At 42.0% G+C, this 25,609-nt stretch overlaps 2 protein-coding genes across 4 annotated transcripts in view; one reads left to right on the top strand and one right to left on the bottom strand.

Annotated features, from left to right (window-relative positions):
- The window catches only part of LOC126262999 (peroxiredoxin-6-like), a 192,794-nt gene extending 183,356 nt beyond the window's left edge, over positions 1-9,438 (bottom strand). Inside the window, exons 1-4 of one of the 3 annotated variants that reach the window (XM_049959959.1) lie at positions 9,291-9,438; positions 3,556-3,712; positions 2,461-2,678; positions 2,230-2,350 (exon numbers count right to left, since the gene is read on the bottom strand). In XM_049959959.1, coding sequence (XP_049815916.1) covers positions 2,230-2,350; positions 2,461-2,678; positions 3,556-3,712; positions 9,291-9,373 — 579 coding nt within the window. In that variant the 5' untranslated portion in view covers positions 9,374-9,438. Of the gene's footprint in view, positions 1-2,044; positions 2,351-2,460; positions 2,679-3,555; positions 3,713-9,290 lie in introns of those variants that run through there. The other 2 variants (XM_049959960.1, XM_049959957.1) reach the window with 2 other exon arrangements.
- The window catches only part of LOC126263002 (peroxiredoxin-6-like), a 236,014-nt gene that overhangs the window by 117,386 nt on the left and 93,019 nt on the right, over positions 1-25,609 (top strand). The gene's annotated exons all lie outside the window — the stretch shown is intronic.

Raw genomic sequence — 25,609 nt, 5'->3', positions numbered from 1 at the left:
GTGATCACGAACTAAATGAAGTTATGGAATTCTGTTATCCAGAAAAATAACGCTGGATGGACGGTGCAAGAAGGACATAAAAAGCGGACAAGCACTGGCAAAAAGGGCATTCCTGACCAAGAGAAGTCCACTACTACCAATCATAGGTTTTAAGTTGAGGAAGGAATTCTGAGAATGTGTGTTTGGAGCACAGTATTGCATGACAGTGAGACATGGACTGTGGGAAAATAGTAACAGAAGAGGACCGAAGCATTTCAGATGTGATGCTACAGATGAATGTCGAAAATAAGGCGGACTGGTCAGGTAAGGAATGAAGAAGTTCTCTGCGGAATCGGTGAGGAAAGGAATGTATCGAAAACACTGACAAGAAGAAGTGGTAGGATTCTATGACATCTGTTAATACATCAAGGAATAACTTCTATGGTACTAGAGGGAGCTGTAGAGGGTAGAAACTATAGAGGAAGAAAGAGATTGGAATATATCCATAAAATAATTGAGGACGTAGATTGCAAGTGCAACTCTGAGATGAAGAGGTTGGCATAGGGGAGGAATTCGTGGCGGGCCGCATCAAACCAGTCAGAAGACTGATGACTCAAGGGAAAAGAAATAAAATGTGGGAAGCCTCTAACATGGACTTCAATGGCGCTGTAGCTCAATGACTTCCACCTTTCTGGTTCAATGGTGGGTGAGAAGCAATTGCCACATTTGGATACTACATTACTTGTGTTTATTCTAATGTCAGTGCAGGATGATTCTCCTTTATGAATGGATTCCCAGTTTCCACGTCTTTGCCTCTGAAGGCAATTACACTGGCTTTCCCCGGTAATTTTGTTTAAGCATGATTATCATGCGAGTGAAGGACTTTACAGTTTTGCCATTAGTATGATATGAATTTATGTTTCTTTCATGTCGGTAGTTGCTTATTGTAATAAGTAATCAACTTTAACCAGAGTTGCTTCCCAAATTTTCGCCCTCGCTATGCAGCCACTAACAGGTTTATAGCGTCATCACAAGCAGTAAAAGTTTTATTTCTTCTTCCTGTAGCTCAATTCATTTTTCAAATTTGTCCTCATTTTGTTTATTGTTTAATGCTCAGATAGGATAACGTGAGAATAGGCATAAATCCAGTCTCACTCCATCAGCAACTGCGACACTCTGATGTCCTACGACGCTTAGAACTGCAGTCTGGTATCTATACATGTTATGAATAATCTCTCGCTGCATTTTATTTTAGCTCAGATTACTACGTCATTCAAAACAGTGTAATTCAGTCAACACAATCAAAGGTTACAACATTCGAAATTTTCACATCTTCACCTTTTTTTTATATGGAGACTTGTTTCTGCTGCAGCTGCAATCTAATACTATTATTTGCTATTGGCCAGTGTTTCAGGCCAGTTGCAGTAACGTACTCAGATGTTCAGTAGTAGCTCTCAATACGTCATTGTGTGTGATTTATATTATAACGACAAGATTCAGCGTAATAGCTGAATGTACAAATATTGCACACTCACCATATACTGATCATGTCTTCGTTATAAACAGGTTCAACACTGCTAACTGGAACATACTTTGGTATTCTTTGCCAATATTTTCTTTTTTGATTCACAAATGACTTGCAGACAGTAGATGTAGGCCCAAGTATATATAAGTAAAATCCTTGTAGCGTTATTATCAATGAAGTGCCTGAGATTTTGAAACTCGGATTTATCTTTTCATTTAAAGTTATGTGTTTGATATATGTTTGGCTGTTTTGTGTTAATACGCATATATTTCATAACGACTTTGACGTTGAGAAAGGCTACTACCAAATAAAAGTATTACATAAAGTTACAGCCTCACTGGGAACATGTCTTCATTCAAGAAGGGTCTAATGGCTGTGGATCCAGTCAAGAAAAACAACAATTGATGTATTTTTCCTCTAAATTGGATAACAAGAGAGTGAAAGACGAAGGGGAAGGGTTGTATTTATACTGAAGATTTTAGTATGAAAACAAATCTACTTCTGAAAAAAAAATGATAATCAAATGAAATAAACGCACACTTAGAGTAACAGATATTTTATTAGAAATAATGTTTACAATATAAATAAATTTTTAAACATAAATAATATTACAATCATAACTTTTACATGTGACGCATGTCTCAGTAGTCTGTGGTGGTGCGCACGTAGTTGTTGCCGGAGGGCATGGAGACGCGCTCGACGCCGCCAGGGAAGAGTTTGGGCAGGTCTTGGTCGGGCACGTGCGGCAGGATCATCACCTTGGTGCCGGGCGTCCAGTTGGCGGGAGTGGCCACCACCTTCAGCCGGTCCGTCAGCTGCAGGGAGTCGATCACGCGCAGCAGCTCACTGCAACGCCAGCAGACACGCGTCTCATCAACCATGTACAGAGTGCAGTGTACAGTGTGTGTGTGTTTGTCTCTGTGTGTGGATGTGAAGAGTGTGGCAGCGGTACTCACTCGACGTTCCGGCCGCAGGACGCTGGATACACCATGGAGAGGCGCAGCCGGTTGTCCGGCCCGATGACGTACATGGCCCGCACCGTCATCGCCTTCTCCACGTTGTCCTTGTCGCGCTCGTCGATCATGTCCAGCTTGACGGCCAGCTCGCGCGTCTCGTCGGACACGATGGGGTACGGGAAGTCCCCCGGAATGTCCTTGCAGTACGACTTGATGTCCTGTGGGCAACACAGGGGTGATAGTCTTGAGCTCTGGTGTAAAATGTAAGTACGAGGGCTATCCACAAAGTACATTACGTTTTGGAATTAAAAAAAAAAAAGTATTGGAATTTTTTTAATCATATACGGATGAAAGCAACACTTAAATACTACTTTTCTACATAGTTGCCATTTAAATTAAGGCACTTATCGTAGCAATGGACGAGCTTGGAAATTCCTTCGTCGTAAAATTCGGCCGCCTGCGCCTTCAACCACGTAATGACTGTCTCTTGGGACAGAAAAGGTGTGATTTTGTGGATTTCCTGGAAAGAGGCACTACAATAAACTCTCAAAGGTATTGCTAAACTCTGCACAACCTCAGAAGAGCAATACAAAACAAGCACAGAGGAAAGTTGGGCTCAAAGATCTTGCTGATTCACGACAACGCCCGGGCCCACACGGCAAATGCCACTCGTGAAGTTCTCGAATCTTTTAAGTGGGAGTTGTTTCCTCATCCGCCATACAGTCCTGACCTGGCACCGAGCGACTTCCACTTATTCCCAGCAATGAAGAAGTGGTTGGCTATGCAGCGTTTTGATGACGACGCACAGCTTCAAGAAGAGGTAACCACGTGTTTGAAGGCGCAGGCGGCCGAATTTTACGACGAAGGAATTTCCAAGCTCGTCCATCGCTACGATAAGTGCCTTAATTTAAATGGCAACTATGTAGAAAAGTAGTATTTAAGTGTGGCTTTCATCTGTATATAATAAAAAAAATTTCCAATAGTTTATTTATTTTTAATTGCAAAACGTAATGTACTTTGTGGATAGCCCTCGTATTCTGGAGCTTATTTATCTTACGATACACTCAAAAATAGTCATTAGTGTGGAAAACTCACATTGACCCAGTCGACGTGGTCCTTGAGCTTGTCACATGAGAGCGCCAGCAGCTTGACTCCTCGCTTCTGGAACTCTGGGTTGTGGACGGCGATGCGTCCCAGCTCTGTGGTACACACCGGCGTGAAGTCTGCTGGGTGTGAGAACAGGACACACCACCTGTGCAATAAAGATATAAATTGACAGGTTAATACTCTGTGACACATATTTCGAAGACATTTTTAAAGTTATCGTTTTCTGTGACATTGTTTCTTCATTACTATTTTGCAGGATAAAGAGTGTTTCCAGTAAACAAAAAGGAAATAAGAAGGCACATTAACGAAGTTACAAGAAAATAAAAGGTCAAATTTTTACATATTTAGGAGTGATTACTAAAGAAAACATGGTGCGCTGCGTCTAATGGAAAAATCATATCCAATAACTATTTCAAAGAACAAAATGGATATGCAGAGATGCTAAAATACAAGCAAAATACTCATTAATGAGCTACAAATTGACCTGAATATTTTATATCTGCTAAGAACCCAAGACAGAAAAATATTAAGAAGCAGTGATCATATAATAATCACACACTAAAAAATTATAGAATGGAGAAATAAATGGAAGTTAACCACTTGTTTTGCATTTATACAGAATGGATGAAAATTTTCCAAACAAAAGAAATTTATTTAGCACCTCTGTGAGAATGAGTAACAAACACCTGGATCTAAGAAGTTATAAAATACCTATAAATCAATTTAAAACAGTAAAACGTTACAGCACAGTTGACTTTTAAACTATATTTCTGTAACTACTATATTGTTAATGCTACTGAGAGATCAATAAAATAAAAACACTTCCTAATTTTTCTCTTTTTTTACATCACAGTAGTTACAGAAGAGTGTCTTTCATGCAGTAAATATAAACATTGTTCCTTTTAGTACAGTCCAGTAAATATTAGTAAGAACAGGATAGTGGTGTTAGAGTCTTCGTAGGGATCACTGGTCGCCCTCAGAGACTAAATATCTGCCGATACTTGATTACTTCAGAAGCAATAATGTTGAATTTATGACGTATCATCGCAATGTGTTCCTGTGTACAGGAATCGATAATGCGAGTGACAATAAGTAAAGTGTGACTGCAGTGACGAAAAACAAAAGTTATTGTTGTGGCATACAGAAGCAACGACGACAGACATAAAAGGGAGAGAACACTGCTCTCTGCAAAGCTACCACATGAAAAATTCTATACCCCATCCAGTCTTATGTTTCTTTCTCGGATAGTGAGACGGTAGATTCAAAATATGTAGATATGAATCCTTTAATTCTCAATAATGTAGGCAACGCAATTATGAACGATACGCATTTATTGCGTGGATCATTTACTCAACGTTAACGCGCTTCTCAAATTATATCTGCCCGATACGAATGCCACAAATTTGATACATTCTACCAGACCGTACTTCGTCCTTCATAGAAGAGGACCTAGTGCGTATACTAATACAATGTGATAAATATAGCCATTCAAGAACAATTTCAGTGTAAAATATTTTAAAACTTGGAGATTATTTTTCAGTTAGACTAGCTCTTAGTTCCACGAACAGACGCATTTTATCCGCCGTGATAGGGCTAAAAGGGAAGCTTAAGCATTATGGAGATACACACAGGGTGAATCATTGACTCTTTCACCGCAGATATTTCACACATGGAGAGCACTATCGGTAGCGGTCCTCACACAATTGTAGGCAAGGGCGTGTACTGACAGCACATACACAAATTTTGAAATATTCACCAAAGTGCAGTTTTGTACAGGAGTTATAAAATTTTTAAATGGGACAATGCCTATTGACTGTGAAATGCTAGAAATAATGTAAAGGAGAATGTTAGTACTGTTTGTTTCAGGAAGCTAGTGGAAAAAGTTTACGAATTATCGTATTGTGAACATTATAGACGCCTACAGCTCCTTATTCCATCATGTTGCTTACATCGTGTTGTGTGTACACTGCGATTGCATTGCGACGGCGCTGTCATGTACTGTGTGATAGTGGACGTTATAAGACCTGCTTGGAAGACGGTATTTCCTAATGCGAAAACAGCGGACACGTTCATGGTTTATGGTGATTGTAAAACGTTTGCCGATCTTTCGTGTACCGTGTACGCCGAAAGATATCCCAATAGACGTCAACCTCTTCAATTACGGATGATACGAAACGACGCATTACCGCTACCTGCACTGCGGTTTCCACTGAAATGCTAGAAAGTGTGCAGCAATGGTTGCATGGCATACTGAAAGCTAGAACTGATGCTGGTGCTGCTCATTTAGAGCACAAACTTTGAGGTACATTGGTCCTTTGCGTGTCAGACCACGTAAAGATACTGCATTCACCTCTGTCTTTCGTTTGTCCTAGGAAATGTCTCATTTAACAACACAACGCCTCCGGAGACTCCGTAACGTCTGTATAGTGCTGCACGTAGCCACCAATGTGAAATTCACATTCGTTTGTGCAACGACATGGAATAAACAACTGTCGGTGTTTACACTATTCAAACTACGGTATCTCGTAAACTACTTGCACTAGACTCCTGCAACAAATACCATTGATGTTCTAAATTAGTCTCCTTTGATTGTGTTAGAGTCAACAGGCATTGTTCTATTGAAATACTTATACCTTTTTTAAATAAATATACCTTTGAAACTCATAACACTCTATGCATGGGCTGTATAGGAGGCCCCCTGCCTACCATTCCAATCTGTGAAATCCGCATATCAATGGCGTTCCAGTATCGAAATATTTGCGGTGTAAGTTTTAGGTGATTCACCCTGAATGTTGTAATATAATAAAAGAGCAAACAAAAATTTTGCAAGATAATTAATCTGCTCATAGACTGTGCGGCTGGGCCCGGCGGAGGTTCGAGTCCTCCCTCGGGCATGGGTGTGTGTGTTTGTCCTTAGGATAATTTGGGTTAAGTAGTGTGTAAGCTTAGGGACTGACGACCTTCGCAGTTAAGTCCCATAAGATTTCACACACATTTGAACATTTTTTGAATTAATCTGCAAAGTACGTTAGTCTGACTCTGCCCCTATAATAGAGCTACAATTTTTTTTAAATAATAGTATATAGGGGAAGTTTGAGAAGTGATGAGCTTTCCTTGAGTTTCAGTATATGTACTGAAACATAAAAAAACTATTCAGTTGTGTTACATATAAAATTGTAATTTTCATTCTAAAAGTGGAGTCAAACTAAAGTAATTTTGTTGACTAATTATCTCACACAATTTTTCGTTCTTCTTAACACAGTTTGATTATGTAATACATTCTGTTGTATATTTTCGAAAGAAATAGTTAAGTATCCTGTTTGTATCGTTAAGAGACATAATTGCCACTGCGGAAATAGTCTCTGCCTGAAACCAATAAAGAAGTTCACAAAACAAGAAAGCAATGTAAACACTTGATTCGTTTTGGTTCAAATGGCTCTGAGCACTATGGGACTTAACATCTATGGTCATCAGTCCCTTAGAACTTAGAACTACTTAAACCTAACTAACCTAAGGACATCACACAACACCCAGTCATCACGAGGCAGAGAAAATCCCCGACGCCGCCGGGAATCGAACCCGGGCGCGGGAAGCGAGAACGCTGCCGCACGACCACGAGCTGCGGACGATTCGTTTTGTGTATGGTTTTGTGACAAGTAAAAATGATTTGGCAGCCGCCACGTATTTTGCTGAAGTGAGCTCCTAATCGATTGCAAAGGAGATAAGCAAAGAAATATATTTAAAAAAAAATTACAATACTATTACAAGCACGGAATCAAACGGATTGCGTTATGTCGCAGCTGGGGGATTTGTGATACTACAAGACGTAAGTGGTTGAAGAAGACAGATTCTTATCGGGAGGATAGCTTTTCTCGATAGTAAAACGACGAGGACAGCAAAACTTTTTTTTGCGAAATAAATGTAGCGGATTTAATTTTCACTGCGGAAAATCGTAACACGGTCCCTGACTTCAGCCGTCGCACGGACGCCAAAATGTAAAATATTGAAATAAACGATATCGGAATTGAAAAACAACTGCTATCACTTAGTAGCGGAAAAGCATCCGGACCAGACGAGATACCCGTAAGATTCTACAGTGATTATGCTAAAGAACTTGCCCCCTTTCTATCAGCAATTTATCGTAGATCTCTGGAAGAACGTAAAGTACCTAGCGACTGGAAGAAAGCGCAGGTCGTTCCCATTTTCAAGAAGGGTCATAAATCAGATGCGAATAATTATAGGCCTATTTCGCTTAAGTCAATCTGTTGTAGAATAATGGAACATGTTTTATGTTCTCGTATTATGACGTTCTTAGATAATACAAATCTCCTTCATCATAACCAACATGGATTCCGCAAACAGAGATCATGTGAAACTCAGCTCGCCCTATTTGTCCAAGAATTCACAGTGCCGTAGACACTGGCGAGCAGATTGATGCCGTATTCCTGGACTTCAGGAAGGCATTTGATACGGTTCCGCACTTACGTTTAGTGAAAAAAATACGAGCTTACGGAATATCGGACCAGGTTTGTGATTGGATTCAGGATTTCCTAGAAGAAAGAACACAACATGTCATTCTTAACGGTTCAAAATCTGCAGATGTAGAGGTAATTTCGGGAGTACCGCAAGGAAGCGTGATAGGACCTTTATTGTTTACAATATACATAAATGACTTAGTTGACAACATCGGTAGCTCCGTGAGGCTATTTGCAGATGACACGGTTGTCTACAAGAAAGTAGCAACATCAGAAGACTCGTACGTACTCCAGGAAGACCTGCAGAGGATTAATGAATGGTGCGACAGCTGGCAGCTTTCCCTAAACGTAGATAAATGTAATATAATGCGCATACATAGGGGCAGAAATGCATTCCAGTACGATTATGCCATAGGTGGTAAATCATTGGAAGCGGTAACGACCGTAAAATACTTAGGAGTTACTATCCGGAGCGATCTGAAGTGGAATGATCACATAAAACAAATAGTGGGAAAAGCAGGCGCCAGGTTGAGATTCATAGGAAGAATTCTAAGAAAATGTGACTCATCGACGAAAGAAGTAGCTTACAAAACGCTTGTTCGTCCGATTCTTGAGTATTGCTCATCAGTATGGGACCCTTACCAGGTTGGATTAATAGAAGAGATAGACATGATCCAGCGAAAAGCAGCGCGATTCGTCATGGGGACATTTAGTCAGCGCGAGAGCGTTACGGAGATGCTGAACAAGCTCCAGTGGCGGACACTTCAAGAAAGGCGTTACGCAATACGGAGAGGTTTATTATCGAAATTACGAGAGAGCACATTCCGGGAAGAGATGGGCAACATATTACTACCGCCCACATATATCTCGCGTAATGATCACAACGAAAAGATCCGAGAAATTAGAGCAAATACGGAGACTTACAAGCAGTCGTTCTTCCCACGCACAATTCGTGAATGGAACAGGGAAGGGGGGATCAGATAGTGGTACAATAAGTACCCTCCGCCACACACCGTAAGGTGGCTCGCGGAGTATAGAAGTAGATGTAGATGTAGACCTAATTTACCGATAATGCGTAGAATAGAAATGGGAGAGAAACCATTAAATACTCTGTAGTAAACGGCGGAAGAGCTTGACGTATACGGCTATTATTTTGTTGATACAGGACATGTTGAGAGATGAAAATCGTGGTATTCCGTAGAATGACGAACAACACAGAAATGTGAGTATTGCAGCTGGAGTACTCACGAGTCGCCTTTCCACTTGTAGAAGTCCAGGGGCCCCTGCGTGGAGGGCGCCTTGAAGTTGGGTACGATGCTCTCGAGCTTCATGCTGCTGCCTCTGTGCCTCTGTGCCTCTGTTCTGGTGGCCGGTGGTGTGCAGACTGACTTGGGAAGGCTGCGGCCGCTGCTTATATCTGCCGCGCTCCGTGCTGCGTCACCCGCACTGCTATCTCACAGTCACTGCGAATCGGGAGCCCGCACTGTAGACCAGCGCGCAAGCACGCCGTCACTGGCGGTGCGGTATGCAAGGTCGGTGACGGGGAGACGTGGAGGATGAATGGCAACGGTTTCCAGCGAACTGCTGCTTTCTCAAGGTCAGCGTTATACTCAGGAACTGAGCGTCGGGTGAAAACCTAAATCTACCCTCTACATTCATATTCCGCAAACCAGCCTTATGGGTTCCGAAAGTACATTGTGTATCACTGCCCCATTTGACCTTTGCATATCCAGTCGCTACCGGTGCGCATGAAGAGCGATTATTGGTAAGCCTTCGTGTGACCACGAAATTATCTTAATTTTACAGTCACGATCTTGCCGCGAGATGTATGTAGGACGAAGCAATATATTGGTACAGTTCTAGGAACATACGCTTTCGAAATTTTAACATTAAAAAAAACCCAATGATGCAGAATGCGTCACTTGTAGCGTGTGCCATTAGAGTTGGCTTTGTATCTCCCTGGTGCTGTCGTGCTTTCTAAATGAACTTATACAGAAACGCGCTGCTCTTCTATTTCGTCTGTCAGTCCTATCTGGTACTGATCCCAGACTAACGAGCAACATTCAGGTATGCAACCTCCTTTGTGGGCGTACGACACTATGTGAGGATTCTTCCAATGAAACCATCTAGCATTTCCCTTATATGTGATTACTTTTATGTGATCGTCGCACTCTAAATCGCTCCAGAATGTCTAATCAGACACCTTTCAGCCTTATAAATTTCAGATTGTTGTTTTTATTGAGCAACCAGTTTCGTCGATATAATTAAGCCATCTTCAGGGCACTGACCGTCATGCTGGAACATTCCCACCTTTGGTGTAGTCAAAATTGGGGCTAGCATTCAATGACTGGTGTTAGTAGATTTTCAACACAACGATCCTTTCGATAATCACTTGTCGGCAAGTAATAATCGAAGGAATCACCGTGTCAAAAACCTCCTCCCTCTCACTTCCCTTCAAACGTTGTCGTGTCATAGATATTGTACGTATTGTGGAGTCAAAAGCGATTTTTCGATAAAATTTGGAAAGCTTACCTTTTTTCATATATAGTGTTTCTACAGCTCCCTTTCATCAGACTGAATCGTATTAGTACTTAGTAGACTCAGAATTTAATGTTCGATATTATATGTATCGGTGTACCTTTGAATTAAGAGCTTAGGAAAACTGGAAAAGGTGCAAAAATTTCGACATATTTTCATGATGGCAGCCGTAGCTCCACTCGGAAATCGGCACGAACTCAAATTAATCGTAAAGAAGGAATTCTTTAGTGATGAAATTGGTTTCCAAAACTGCTACCATTTATCGAACGCTGGGCTAAATGGAATTGATTTTTCCTTTGCCTTCCCCCGACGTGTCTTGAAATGTCAGGTGCAGTATTTAACAGCGTTATGTACATGACTGTCATGAGTGCTTCTTCAGTGTAGTGTTGTGTTTCTGCTGTTATAAATAGAAAGGAGATGCTGTCATATAGCGTACTCCTCTCGAATAGTTCGAAGGAGAACGTCAAGCGTAACGTCCCCATCTGACTCGCAGAATGCCGTTAACAGTGTCACATATCCTCATACTATTAGAAGGAGCTTTCTAGTGGAAGCGAAACTTAGTAACACTCTTTTGCGCCCTAGCACCCAACTTTCGTCAAGGTGTAACTACAATCTCGGGCGATGTACCGCATGTCAAAAGATGAATTAATTTGGAGCCACGTGACTATTTCCGTTCAGTGCCCACGAGGGCATCTGCGATATTTAGACCGCATTGCTCATGTGGACACTAAATTTCTTATCGACTGATTTTGTTTTCCAAATGTAAAGGTTGATGTCTGCCTCCTTAACTCTGCTGATTTTGTGTGCTCCTTTCTTCGCACATGGCAGCAAAGCAAATGCATCTGGTTATCCTATACAGTCCAGGATGTCCTACTCGACATTGGTGTTCATATTGCACTAAATACACTACCCTTTCTCAGCAGTATGCATTTCAAACCGTGTGTTCACTGTCTGTAGTATTTCCAACTGCCATAGAATTTCCTTCTGCCGTCTTTTGAGATTTTTGTTTTTCACCTGCGCTGATCATTTCGAAAAAGCTATTTCAATATTTCATCGCACAATCATATATTTCATCATACTATTAATAGCTCTTTCTGAGCTCCTAGATGTCAGGAAAGTGTCACAGGCCCATCAACGTTCCGTACTGTGGAATACCTCGAATGCCCACTTCATTTTGTCGGCCAGAGACATTATAATGTAGACAGCTACGTCGGCGTAGACGACGGACAAGGAGTAGTAATTTACACAGTGAATTTTCGCTCTGCGAAATTTGAGCTGATTCAGAACTTCCTGGCAGATTAAAATTGGAAAATTTTGACTGTGTCTTTCGCGGGCAAATGCTCTACCAGCTGCCGTTCCATCGCTCGCCAAATAGTCTTCATCGGTGTCGGCTTCTTCTGTCATGTGTACAACTTTCAACGAAGTATTGATCTACTTTATTCGAGACCTTCCATTGTTAATCCAAATTCGTTGTTGAAAAATAAATCCATCATCCGCACTGAGGTCCCTTTACCAGTACTGATATGGTTTCACGATCTTGTAATCAAAGGAATATTACGTTAAACCAAACGAAATAACACTCACATAACTTAATAAGCTGAATTCTTGAATGGCCATAGCATTCCCGTTGCTACTTGAGTCAGCGATATGTCTCTTGGATCGAAAGCGTACAGGAAGTAACATATAAATACTAAATTCCCATATTTCTCTTCTACAGTTGCAGAAGGAATGGAATTGAGTGTACGGAAGTATATGGAGATGGGTAGGACTCCTCGAAGGAAACTTATTACGGAGAAGTGACTGAACAGCAGTCTAGGACCAATAATTGAAACTGACCATATTTATTAAACACATGAGATGTGACGATCTGTGCTTCGACAGTAGATAAATGAAAAGTAAATCTGCGTCTTGCCAACTTCGAGATAGGCAAAGGTGGAGCAAGACAAGGACGTGGTAGGAAATCGTCTGTAAGTAGACCCCCCCCCCCCCAACCTCGTCGACCCCGCCCCCCGTCCCCGCTGCACACGCACAGTACCGGGAAATGTACTTCCCTGGCCGTGGTAATTCAATCGGAAAACGAAACGATAAACAAAATACTTTCTTTTGACGCTAGAAAAAAGTTCATTCAACGCACTAGTAATTTTTAACAAAACTATCTGAATAGAACCTGAGCAACTTTTAAGATCCAATCGGAACGCAAAAATTTGTACCAAGATACTCTACACGCAAGGTACGTCGGTGTTCTCAGTGCGGTACGTGGATGACGTGGCTGCAACAGAAGAACAGCAGGGAAGGGCGTCCTGCAACTCGACGAGTCACGGCCGACGCTAGAGAGAGACGGAGATACACAACAAGCGCCGCGTCACCAGCCTTGGCTGCTGCGCTCGGGTCCTCACAGCACGCGGCGTTACATAAGCCTCGGCCTTCCCGTCGCCGGCGTGGGCTTGGCTTGTATATCTGCTGGCTCACCCTCCTCCCCTCATTACTACTATCTGTCCAGTCGTACACACTCCAACAATAATTCTACAAGCTACTGAAGCACTAACCTCAGTAGTCTAGAGCCAGCCATGTACCTCGATGATATTGAATTTGTATACTGGTACATGCCTATCTCGAGGTACATCAGTTTGAATTCCGGAGAAATGTAGCAACACGCGAGGTAACATTGACCCTACGAATTACCTTAGAAGATAGGTTAAGGAAAGGCAAACCTACGTTTATAGCAATTGTAGACTTAGGGAAACCTTTTGACAACGTTGACTGCAATACCCCCTTTCAAATTCTACAGGTGGCAGGGGTAAAATACAGGGACCGAAAGGCTATTTACAGTTTGTACAGAAAGCAGATGGTAGTTATAAGAGTTGAGGGGCATTAAAGGGAAGCCGTGGTTCAGAAGGGAGTGAGACAGGGTCGTAGCCTGTCCCCGCTGTTATTCAATCTGTATATTGAGCAAGCGGCAAAGGAAACCAAAGAAAAGTTGGAGTAGGAATTGAAATGCGTGTAGAAGAACTTTGAGGTTTGCCGACGACATTGTAATTCTGCCAGAGACGGCAAAGGACATGGAAGAGCAGCTGAACGGAATGGACAGTGTCTTGAAAGGAGGTTATAAGATGAATATCAACAAATGCAAAACGAGAATAATGGTATGTAGTCTAATTAAATCAGGTGACGCTGAGCTAATTAGATTAGGAAATGATACACTTAAAAGAAGTAAATGAATTTTGCTATTTAGGAAGCAAAATAACTGATGATGGTCGAAGTAGGGAGGATATAAAATGTAGGCTAGCAATGGCAAGATAAGTATTCTTGAAGAAGAGAAATTTGTAGACATAGAGTATAGATTTAAAGGTCAGGAAGTCCTTCCTGAAAGTATGTTTATGGAGTGTAGACATGTATGGAAGAGAAAGATGACGATAAACAATTCAGACAAGAAGAGAATAGAAGCTTTCGAAATGTGGTGCCACGGAAGAAAGTTGAAGATTAGATGGGTAGATCTCGTAACTAATGAGGAGTTACTGAACAGAAATGCGAAAAAATGAAAGATGTGCACAGCTTGACTAAAAGAAAGAACCGGTTGGTAGGACACGTTCTGAGGCATCAAGAGGTCACCAATTTAGTACGAGAAGGAAGCTTGGGGAGGGGGGTAAAAATCGTAGAGGGAGACCAAGCGATGAATACAGTAGCAGATTCAGAGGGCTCTAGATTGCAGTAGGTACTCGGAGATGAAGAGGTTTGCACCGGATAGAGTAGCAGGAGAGCTGCATCAAACAAGTCTTTGGACTGAAGGCCACGACAACAACAACTGAGTAAGACGTACAGGAAATCCTGGAGGAATTTGGGAAATGAACTTAAGTTGAGAGAAAATAAATTTAAACTATGAAGTTTGCTACTTTCAACGTACTTCTGCCAGAGACGGCAAAGGGCTTGGAAGAGCAGTAGGCGGGATGTATAGTGACTTAAAACGGAATGCTGAAATGAATATCAACAGAAGTAAAATAAGGATAAGGGAATACAGTCGAATTAAATCAGGCTCTGCCGAGGAGTTAGATTATAGAATTAATCACATTTAAGTATTACACGAATTTTGTTATGTGGATAACTAAATAAGTGATGATGGCTAAAGTAGAGAGGATATAAAATGCTGACTGACAATAGCAAGAAAAGCGTTTCGGAAAATGAGTAATCTGTTAAGATCGAGCAAAAATTAAACTATAAGAAGTCTTTTCTGAAGTTATTTGTGTGTAATTAGGCTTGTTTGGAAGTGAAACGTCTACGATAAGCAAATGAGACAAGAAGAGAACAGAAGCTTTCAAAATGTGGTGCTGCAGAATAATGCTGAAGATTAGATGCGTAGATCGCGCAACTAATGAGGAGGTATTGAATCCAACTGGGGAGAAAAGAAATTATTTTTGTCTAAAAGAAAGGATCGGTTGATAGGATACACCGTGAGATATCAAGAAATCGTTAGTTCAGTACTGGTGAAAACTGTGAGGGGTAGAAGTAGTAGAAGGAGACCTAGGCATGAATACAGTAAGCAGCTTAAAGATAACACAGATTCCAGTATTTATGCAGAGATGAAGAAACTTTCACATGATAAATTAACGTGGGGAACTGAATCAAACTGCTCTTCGAATCGAAGACTATAACAACAACAACGTTACGAAGATTATTAGCGAAGAGGAACAGGAGAAATGCACTGGAAAAATATTTTAAGCTACAATGCTTGTAGGCAATATTAATAAGATATTAGCGTTTGGTGCATACGTGAAAAGGTGTAGCACCATAACAAGAGAACTGTACCGTAGTGTTTTGTCGTATACTGTATGTGGAAATTCTGTCTTACGATTTCTTCACAAGTTTGTCCTTAGAAAATGTGTCGTGAAGTTTAGAAAGTCGGAAGAGGAAATCTTGTAACGGAAGACTGACACATAGTGACGAGTTCTAAAATATGCATTCGAGATAGAAAATTATTTTAAATCTTATGGAACTTAGAGCTCTAACAATCACTGTTCTCCAGTTCCGTTCACCTAGAAATCCTTTGCCTTTTACGAGAGTGCTAGTCTTCATGCTACTTTACGGTCTGGAACTTAGTAGAGAAATTCGGAAATTTAAAAGCTTTTACAAACTGTATTTTGTAAGGTTCATGACGTCACACGTTGGCTTTACGCCTGCTCCGCATCTGCCTACAGCGGAACTTCGTCACAGGGAGGTGTGCCTCGCTCTCCGAGTTCCCATTGGTCACCGCAGGCCTCAGGGACACACGGGCCGCCTTCATGCCGAGTCACTGTGAGCGACGTGGATTCAGTCAGTAAGACTCGCGCCGCCGAGCTGGAAACAGCGTGGGGATCACTGTGGGCGCTTTTTGAAAATCAGTTAAATTCCAGCTTTAACAACCTCTGTGTTTCTGTCATTTCGTGCACAACGGAAGGGATACAGTCTACTTACTTACGCTGCAAACCACTGTGAAGTGCATGGCATAGGGCACTTAGCATTATACCATATGTTAAGAGTTTCTTGCCTTTCGAATGAGGAATGGAGAGCTGCAAGAATGACTATTTAAATAGCTCTGTGTAAGTTGTAACTAGTTTAATCTTGAGTGCTGAAAAATGTTTCTAGATTCTTCGCTTAGTAACGGTTCTTGGAATTTTGTAATAAGCCTTTCGCGTAATTATTTGCTGCGGACTTCAATAGCCTGCCAATTCAGGAGTTTTAAATTTTCCGTGCCGCTCTCCTGTGAGTGAAACAAACATGTGACCACTCCTACCTCCCTTCTTTGTGTAGCCAATAAAATGGTTGTCTCTTCTTTTATGTTTAAATTGTGTCATTGTACGCCACCTTGGAACAGTTTTCCTTGCACCGGACAATATAAACTAGACATGACGCATTGCAAACCCACACAGAAAAAACAAGATCACAACGTAGATGTATGATTATTGCAATAAGTACATAAAAATAAACAGTGTCTTCCATGAAGCTAAAATTACAGCCTTGCAGGAGTGGTGTGTTTTACGAACTTACTAACTTGTGCATAAAACTGAAATTACATAAAGCAAAGATTGTGTATGACTTAATTCGGCAAACTAATCTAATTACAATAAACTGCAAAAAAAAAAAAAAATGACGGACACGCAATAGCGAATATTATCTGAGCCAGTGAGTGACAATGCTCGTAGGTGTCTGTCAACGTTTTCATCCTTCTGACAAAAGAAATAAGAAGCTAAAAAATATATAGAAATATTACAATCAAGCAACGAAACTTTGCATGCTACAGGTCATTACTTGATCAAAATGTCGAACTGCAATTTAATATTTTTCATGCAGTTCTTAATTTCATAATTTATTACTTTGGTTGATTCAAGGGCTTTCTGATGCTCACAAAACTGCCCAAATGTAAAGCATGCATCACTATTAATTGCGAAAAATAAGACGGGTGAAAAGTACACGATTACAGCAGCAAAGCCGTTCCAGTAAACGTGCGAGATAACTGCGAATTTGTGGTTACGAGCAAGTAGTAACATTAGTATGAATCTACTAAACCCCCAAGCCTCCCCCGTATCCATCCCTCATTCTGTAAAGAATCTAACCCCTACGTACAAAACAGTTTTACAGTACAACGAAAAACCAGTCCAAAGTTACAAATTTCCCCCTATTTTTTATTCACTAGATGACTAGTTTAGGGCCGCTGTAACTGTTCGTTTGCACATTTTTGACACGGTTTTGCATTTTCGGAAATACCATTTTTTGATTACATTACAATGATTTGAAAATGGGTACCGTTCCGAACCAGTCATCGAGTGAACAAAAGAAGTGAAATTTGCAACTTTGGACTGGTTTTTCGTTGCACTGGTTAACAGAAGTTGTTGACCCACAGCTGCTTCAGCATGCTAGAAGTTCGTAAAACAGTTTCTCATTCATCTCAATGTGTATGACGTCATAACTCCTGAGCAGGGGCAAAGTAGTAAGCAATAAACATTTTTCCTTCCATTACTTTGTCTGTGTGTGTGTGTGTGGAGGGGGGGGGGGTCGGGGGGCGGAAGAGTCAGCCAGAAAGTTTCGAAAAGGTTTGAAATTATTTGTAGTTAAGTCTGTTGGGAGTCGCTAAATACCCTCATTCTTAAATACTAGATGGAGATAGTTACACTCAAATAGTTCAAATGGCTGTAAGCACTATGGGACTTAACTTCTGAGGTCATCACTCCCCTAGACTTAGAACTACTTAAACCTAACTAACCTAAGGACATCACACACGTCCATGCCCGAGGCAGGATTCGAACCTGCGACCGTAGCAGCAGCGCGGTTTCTGACTGAAGCGCCTAGAACCGGCCGGTCACATCGGCCGTCTCGTCAGTTCCACTGCTGCGAGACATAGTTTCTAGATTCACTACTTGGCTTACTGTGTTCAGCCTTTAACGTAAGATCAAACATTTTAATACACTCCTGGAAATTGAAATAAGAACACCGTGAATTCATTGTCCCAGGAAGGGGAAACTTTATTGACACATTCCTGGGGTCAGATACATCACATGATCACACTGACAGAACCACAGGCACATAGACACAGGCAACACAGCATGCACAATGTCGGCACTAGTACAGTGTATATCCACCTTTCGCAGCAATGCAGGCTGCTATACTCCCATGGAGACGATCGTAGAGATGCTGGATGTAGTCCTGTGGAACGGCTTGCCATGCCATTTCCACCTGGCGCCTCAGTTGGACCAGCGTTCGTGCTGGACGTGCAGACCGCGTGAGACGACGCTTCATCCAGTCCCAAACATGCTCAATGGGGGACAGATCCGGAGATCTTGCTGGCCAGGGTAGTTGACTTACACCTTCTAGAGCACGTTGGGTGGCACGGGATACATGCGGACGTGCATTGTCCTGTTGGAACAGCAAGTTCCCTTGCCGGTCTAGGAATGGTAGAACGATGGGTTCGATGACGGTTTGGATGTACCGTGCACTATTCAGTGTCCCCTCGACGATCACCAGTGGTGTACGGCCAGTGTAGGAGATCGCTCCCCACACCATGATGCCGGGTGTTGGCCCTGTGTGCCTCGGTCGTATGCAGTCCTGATTGTGGCGCTCATCTGCACGGCGCCAAACACGCATACGACCATCATTGGCACCAAGGCAGAAGCGACTCTCATCGCTGAAGACGACACGTCTCCATTCGTCCCTCCATTCACGCCTGTCGCGACACCACTGGAGGCGGGCTGCACCATGTTGGGGCATGAGCGGAAGACGGCCTAACGGTGTGCGGGACCGTAGCCCAGCTTCATGGAGACGGTTGCGAATGGTCCTCGCCGATACCCCAGGAGCAACAGTGTCCCTAATTTGCTGGGAAGTGGCGGTGCGGTCCCCTACGGCACTGCGTAGGATCCTACGGTCTTGGCGTGCATCCGTGCGTCGCTGCGGTCCGGTCCCAGGTCGACGGGCACGTGCACCTTCCGCCGACCACTGGCGACAACATCGATGTACTGTGGAGACCTCACGCCCCACGTGTTGAGCAATTCGGCGGTACGTCCACCCGGCCTCCCGCATGCCCACTATACGCCTCAAAGTCCGTCAACTGCACATACGGTTCACGTCCACACTGTCGCGGCATGCTACCAGTGTTAAAGACTGCGATGGAGCTCCGTATGCCACGGCAAACTGGCTGACACTGACGGCGGCGGTGCACAAATGCTGCGCAGCTAGCGCCATTCGACGGCCAACACCGCGGTTCCTGGTGTGTCCGCTGTGCCGTGCGTGTGATCATTGCTTGTACAGCCCTCTCGCAGTGTCCGGAGCAAGTTTGGTGGGTCTGACACACCGGTGTCAATGTGTTCTTTTTTCCATTTCCAGGAGTGTAGATAGATCACAGCATTTCAAATTTTTAAATTAGGTCAATTATTACATGAATTTCTTCAAATCAAATTTTTGTTGTCTTTGGAAGCCGTTAGGTAGGCAACCCGCAACTCCGATCGGTGTTTTCAGCCGTTTAGAAATACAAATTTTGTGCTAGTTAGTAGAAATATATTTGATATGTAAAGTTTGCGATTAACTTTCCAATTAAATGGGCCCAAATTCGACGTAAAGCAACATACGTTAACCAAATGCCACATCAACAATACTGCTCATTGCATTTGTGGATTGCGGACTAAGGGTACGTCTCATTTGGGCCACACACCCTTCCCAGAAAACATGATGGACAGGAGTACCTTCGATTTCTACGGCTTACATATTGGTTTACGCCAAATTTGAGACCAAATAAATGGGATTTAATAGAAATGTTTACATTTCAAAAATATTTGTACTACCTAGCACAATACTTCATACTGAAATCAGTGGCAGTTCGTAAACCGACATTTGCAATTTTCTCGCAATCGACTCGTTTGCGGATCCCTGTATACTTCTATTAGCATGTTTTCCCCGTGTTAGATTTTGCTATTAATTACGTTACACCATGCATAGCACAACACAGGGAACTTTCGTTTTCTTATTTAGGAATGACAGTTTTCGACAGAGAGAATGCACTGCGGTAAAAACTAAAATTGTGTATCGGGCTTTAACTCGGTACAATTCTTGCCTTTAGCGGGCGGGCACCTGAATGCAAGTCGTCGTCAGACACAATTTTAATTTTTCGTAAATGTTCATGATTTGATTAATTTTTTCTTTAATAACGTTTTGGCCGAGTTCCGAGATCAGTAGCTCCATGAAGCGTAAAATGTAATTTTCTGAGGGGTAAAAACAAAAGGGTTCTACTATATTTTGGTCACAAAATTGAATTATTTTTCAAAGATCATTACTATTATCACTGTTTTGTAAGACTGTAATGCTAATTACATAAGTTATCAGATGTTATTTATTTTCAAATGCTTGCGTAAGGTACAGCTTGTGAAACGAATGTATGAAAACTATCTTCCTCACATAGTCCATCCACTATACACATGTTCTGTTCCATGCATCTTTGACAGTGAAATTGAGAGATATATATATCAGATCCAGTATGCTTCAATATCTCATGGAAATGCCTTCTCCACGTTATTGGTAGTTCCCAGAATAGATCAAAATTTGCTTCAATATTCACTTCACAAAAATAAATTAATTACAGCACAACACAAAACAGACCATTGTACTACTCTGCTGTGGGACCTACACAGTATTATTATTATTGTTACAGTGTGGCACAGGAAAACGGGAACACTTCCACACTCCAATAAACCTAGCAGTGATGAAGGAAAGAAATTGCATTCATAGTAATTGAAACCTTACATCTTTGCCATTTACGAATCATTGATGTCATTTATAATTTTTTTAAATTACTTCCTTTAGATGGCGTCCTCCTGTACGAATACATTTGTGAAATTTGCTGTTGAGATCCCTCATTGACCGCTGCATCATCTCAGCTGGGATACTGTGAATTGTATCCCGAATTCTCTAACTCATCCAGGATTCTTGATCGAGTCGTGTAGACTTTGCTCTTGAGGTAGCCCCACAAGAAAAAATCACAAACAGATAAATCTGACGATCTAGGGGGCCATGGAATGTTACCGAATCGTGAGATCACACGCTTGCCAAACAATTCTCGCTCATATGCCATTGACTCCCGTGCAGTGTGTGATGGCGCTCCGTCTTGTTGAAACCAGGCTTATAGAACGTTTGGAAAGCTGTTCAATGCAGGTGTAACGAAAGTTCGTAACATCTCCACGTAACGGTCGGCATTGTCAGTTACTGTGTTTCCCTGTTCATTTGCGATAAAATACGGTCCGATAATCCCATGTGATGAAACACCACACCATCATGTCACTTTACTAGCGTGTAAAGTGCGCACATGAACGTCATTAGGATTTGTGTTTGCCCCAGTAACGGTAGTTCTGTTTATTCACATAACCTTTGAGATGAAAATGTGCCTCATCTGGCATCCACAACTTGTTTAGAAATTCATCATCATTGTTTATTTTTGTTATCATTTGTTGATAGAATCGTAATCGTAACCGGTAATCGTTGTCCTTTAATTGTTGCACCATCTGTAGTCTGTACGGATGAAATTTTAAATCAAGATGAAGAATTCTGCCAACACTCTCGCGGGACATTCCAACCACTGCTGCTTGCTTGAAAATTGAACGCCGTGGGCTCCGTAAGACAGATTCGCGTACATCATGTTCACTGGAGAGCGCACACTTCTTCGTCGTCCTGTTGCTTTCTTCTTGAGGGCAGATCCAGTCTCTTCAAAGTTATTAATTCAACATTTTACTTCGTGTTTCGACGGAAAGGGATCATGACGCCCTAAATTATAAAAACATCGAAACTTCCTCTGCGCCGCTACCAAACTATCACTGTTTTTATAAAACATTTTTATTGCTAACGCACGCTGTTGTCCGTTCCACTGATCCATTATTACTGTAATGGCGGACTGTTTAGTCGCAAACTGTCACGAACCCGCAGTGCTGCCACCTGCCCATGGCTGCCACTACTCATTTCAAACATTCCCGTTATTCTGTGTCACCCTGTATTATTATTAGTGGCAGTGTTCACACACAAAACATTGGCAGCCTGAAGTCTTCCAATTTCCGCCAGTCAAGTGATTTACAACCAGTAGGTGAAAGTATATAGACTCCTTTTAATTTGGTTTATATTACCTGGCGTACATGGGGGTAGGCGAAATATGTGTCGCTAAGGAGAGGAGTTGTACATAGGAAGCATGTTTTCTGACAAGTGTCTACCCTCAGTGCGGATAGTTAGCTTTCTTTTCTGAGATAAATTTCATCATTCTATAAATTGTTGTGAAATAAACAGTACCAATAATCTTATTGATTCATCAGTCCCAGTTTTAATAAAACAGTGACAAAAAATAAATGCTTACCATTCGCGATTTTAAAAATGAATGAGTTCAAAGAATTTTAGTTTTTGAAGTTAAGTTAGTTGCTAATGTTGGTGATATTGGAAGAAGAGGATTGGGGGGGAGGGGCGGGAGGGAGGTAAGGTAATAACTAATATCTGTTTGCACTGGTGGGTGATGGTCTCAGAAGAATTGGGAACCACTGTCCTAGATGTTAATTTTTTTTATAATTTCATGCAATTCATTTGAGCCACTAATTAATTCATTTTCGACACTAATTCATTCACTTCTACTCGTCAGTTTAGACCACACTATGGCTCTATTTCTGATATTGAATTTTCTGAACGCAGACCTCCAAAAGTGATGAACCAAAGCCTTTGAAAGCATTTTACCCATGGGAGCAATTTTAACACGCATGGTGAAAATCGTATCGTCAGGAAATAATTATAATCCTTTATTTGAGGTTCCTTTTTATTATCGAATGTGAATCGACTTGGAATAGGCAATTCTGATGTGTTGGACACCTTCTCCTCTACTCGTATGTATCACAGGCACGTTACGCTCTAAAACCAGCTGTGCTGATATAACCACAGCGATCGGAGTGATGTTTATGCTGCGCAGCTTGAGTGGGCATCTTACTCCCAAGGAACATGCACCTGAAGGCTAAGACGGGACCGTGTGGCTGCCAATACATGTCCTATCAATATCACTATATTTACCATCAAAAATCTTCACACACAGTTTGTTCTAATACATACGATAAGGATTCGAAAGGAGGCACTGACTTCATATAATGAAAATTTTATTGTCTCTAGTACAACGCACCGTACGCGTTTCTAACGTTTCTACGCACACGTACTGACGTTCACACTTATTTCAGCCTTTTTTTATTTTTCTAAGGTAAACATGGCTTCTACCGAACTTTGCTAACGGCACGCTTCTAATATTGATGAGGTGTTAATCCCGTCCACGAACACTGCAACATTTAACTGATTTATCGAACTTCTCACGGCACGCGGCCATGTATCGTCCATTCAAGTCTGACATCGAGGCACGACTCCTCGCTACTGCTTACCTTGCCTGGCGCCAAACCGAGCTTCTCGATAACTGGGGGCTCCCTTGGCAGAAGTGCTGCTGCTGCGCTAGGTTTGTTATGCATCGAAACTCAAGAAGTATCTTACAGGTGCAGTTATCAAAATAGAACTGTTACTGAATCATACCTATTACACAAATAATACCTTCCTCGCTGTACCCTCTTATACCTTTAAGGAGTAGGATTCGCCAACGGAAATGCGCGGTTTCACCGTTCAGTTCTCTTTATTGATTGTTAAGAGCAGACTGTTCAGTCTTAATCACAGTGCTTTCGTTCTTGATGTTTTTATTTAGATAACAAAACAGTTAGCTTCATTGTCGGTGTTGCAGGCATCCTCTGAGCTTAGACAGGCAATCTACGCACAGACAACTCAGCGCGACCGGGGACATTGTTCCGCAGCAAGAACTGTGACGCTTTTGCAGCTGCGACTGTGTTGAGCTGCATTTTCTTGTGCACAGTACTTTATGCTGTGCTGTGCAAGCGTGACATGCTGCACAGACGTTAAGTACAGTTAAACACGGGACAGGACATTAAGTATTGTTAAGCACGGAAAACCTAGTGAAGAATTTATTTTCTGATAAGAAATGAAGGAAGCGTGAAGACATTGCTTAGAATGTTCGGCGTCTATCACTCTAGATACTAAATATGATAAAACTCCACACGATTTTTTAATCACATAAGACACTTAACACGCTACAGCAAGCTAATTGTTCCGCCGTTTCAGCATACTATCATGGTATCTATTAAATAATTAACTTAATAGGTTTGTGGGACCTAGTATGTAGGATGAACATAAACAAAATCGACAAATTGCAGGAACGTATTCCTGACCGGACATGAAGGAAAAAAGTCCTGTGGAAGGAAGCGTGAGCCGGCCGGTGTGGCCGTGCGGTTAAAGGCGCTTCAGTCTGGAACCGCGTGACCGCTACGGTCGCAGGTTCGAACCCTGCCTCGGGCATGGATGTGTGTGATGTCCTTAGGTTAGTTAGGTTTAATTAGTTCTAAGTTCTAGGCGACTGATGACCTCAGAAGTTAAGTCGCATAGTGCTCAGAGCCATTTGAACCATTTTTGAAGGAAGCGTGAAGACATTGCTTAGAAAGTTCAGCGTCTAAGTTTATCACTCTAGATACTAAATATGATAAAACTCCACACGATTTTTTAATCACATACGACACTTAACACGTTACAGCAAGCTAAATGCTTTTGTTCTTGATTTTTTTTTTTAGATAACAAAACAGTTAGCATCATTGTCGGTGTTGCAGGCATTCTCTGAGCTTAGACATGCAATCTACGCACAGACAACTCAGCGCGACCGGGGACATTGTTCCGCAGCAAGAACTGTATCGTTGACACAGTAGATGGCGCTGACGAATGAGCGTTCCTCTGACCATGTGTTCCTTGTGCGTTGCAGGCTGTGTGATTGACGCAGCGTTCTGTAAGCAGCAGAAGGGTCCGATACTCATGTCGGGAACAAGCTGAGATGGTGTCTGTATACGACCAGACAGATGGAAACGGTCGAGAGGCAGCACGGCTATACCAAAACAAGTACACTCACAGACACTAACCACACCACACAACATTTCAAGCCCTTTTTGGACGTCTACGTGATCACGGGTCCTTTCAGATGAACGTACAAGGAGGCAGTGGACTGTCTGAACATCAGATTAGGATGACCGGGCTCTATAGGATATTGAGACGAACCATCTCGGATCATTCCCGACGTGAACACCGGACCGTTTTTCTACTTACAGTACGCTGCGTCAATCACACAGCCTGCAGCACACATGGAACACACGGCACGTAATCAAAGGAACTGTCATTCATCAGCGCCATGGACCGTGTCAAGGATGCATTACCGGACACAAGTTCACAAGACCTTTTCTCCTCCATTTTCATCCAGGAATCCGTCCCTGCATGTGTCAATTTTGTTATTGTTAACCCTGTGTAGTTGACACTGGAACGCTGTAATCTATTACTCGTAATTTAGCAATATAGCCTTTCCGAAACGATTTCGATGTCAAACACACATATTGTTAGATATTTGTACAGCAGTCGCTGATAAGAAACAAGACATTCTTCTGTAAATAAGTGAGGCATGATTCGCCTCCCTTTTT

Source organism: Schistocerca nitens, chromosome 6, assembly GCF_023898315.1.
Source record: "Schistocerca nitens isolate TAMUIC-IGC-003100 chromosome 6, iqSchNite1.1, whole genome shotgun sequence".
NCBI classification, from domain to species: domain Eukaryota; kingdom Metazoa; phylum Arthropoda; class Insecta; order Orthoptera; family Acrididae; genus Schistocerca; species Schistocerca nitens.
The sequence above is the reverse complement of the archived record's forward strand: the minus strand, read 5'-3'. Positions and strand labels throughout refer to the sequence as shown.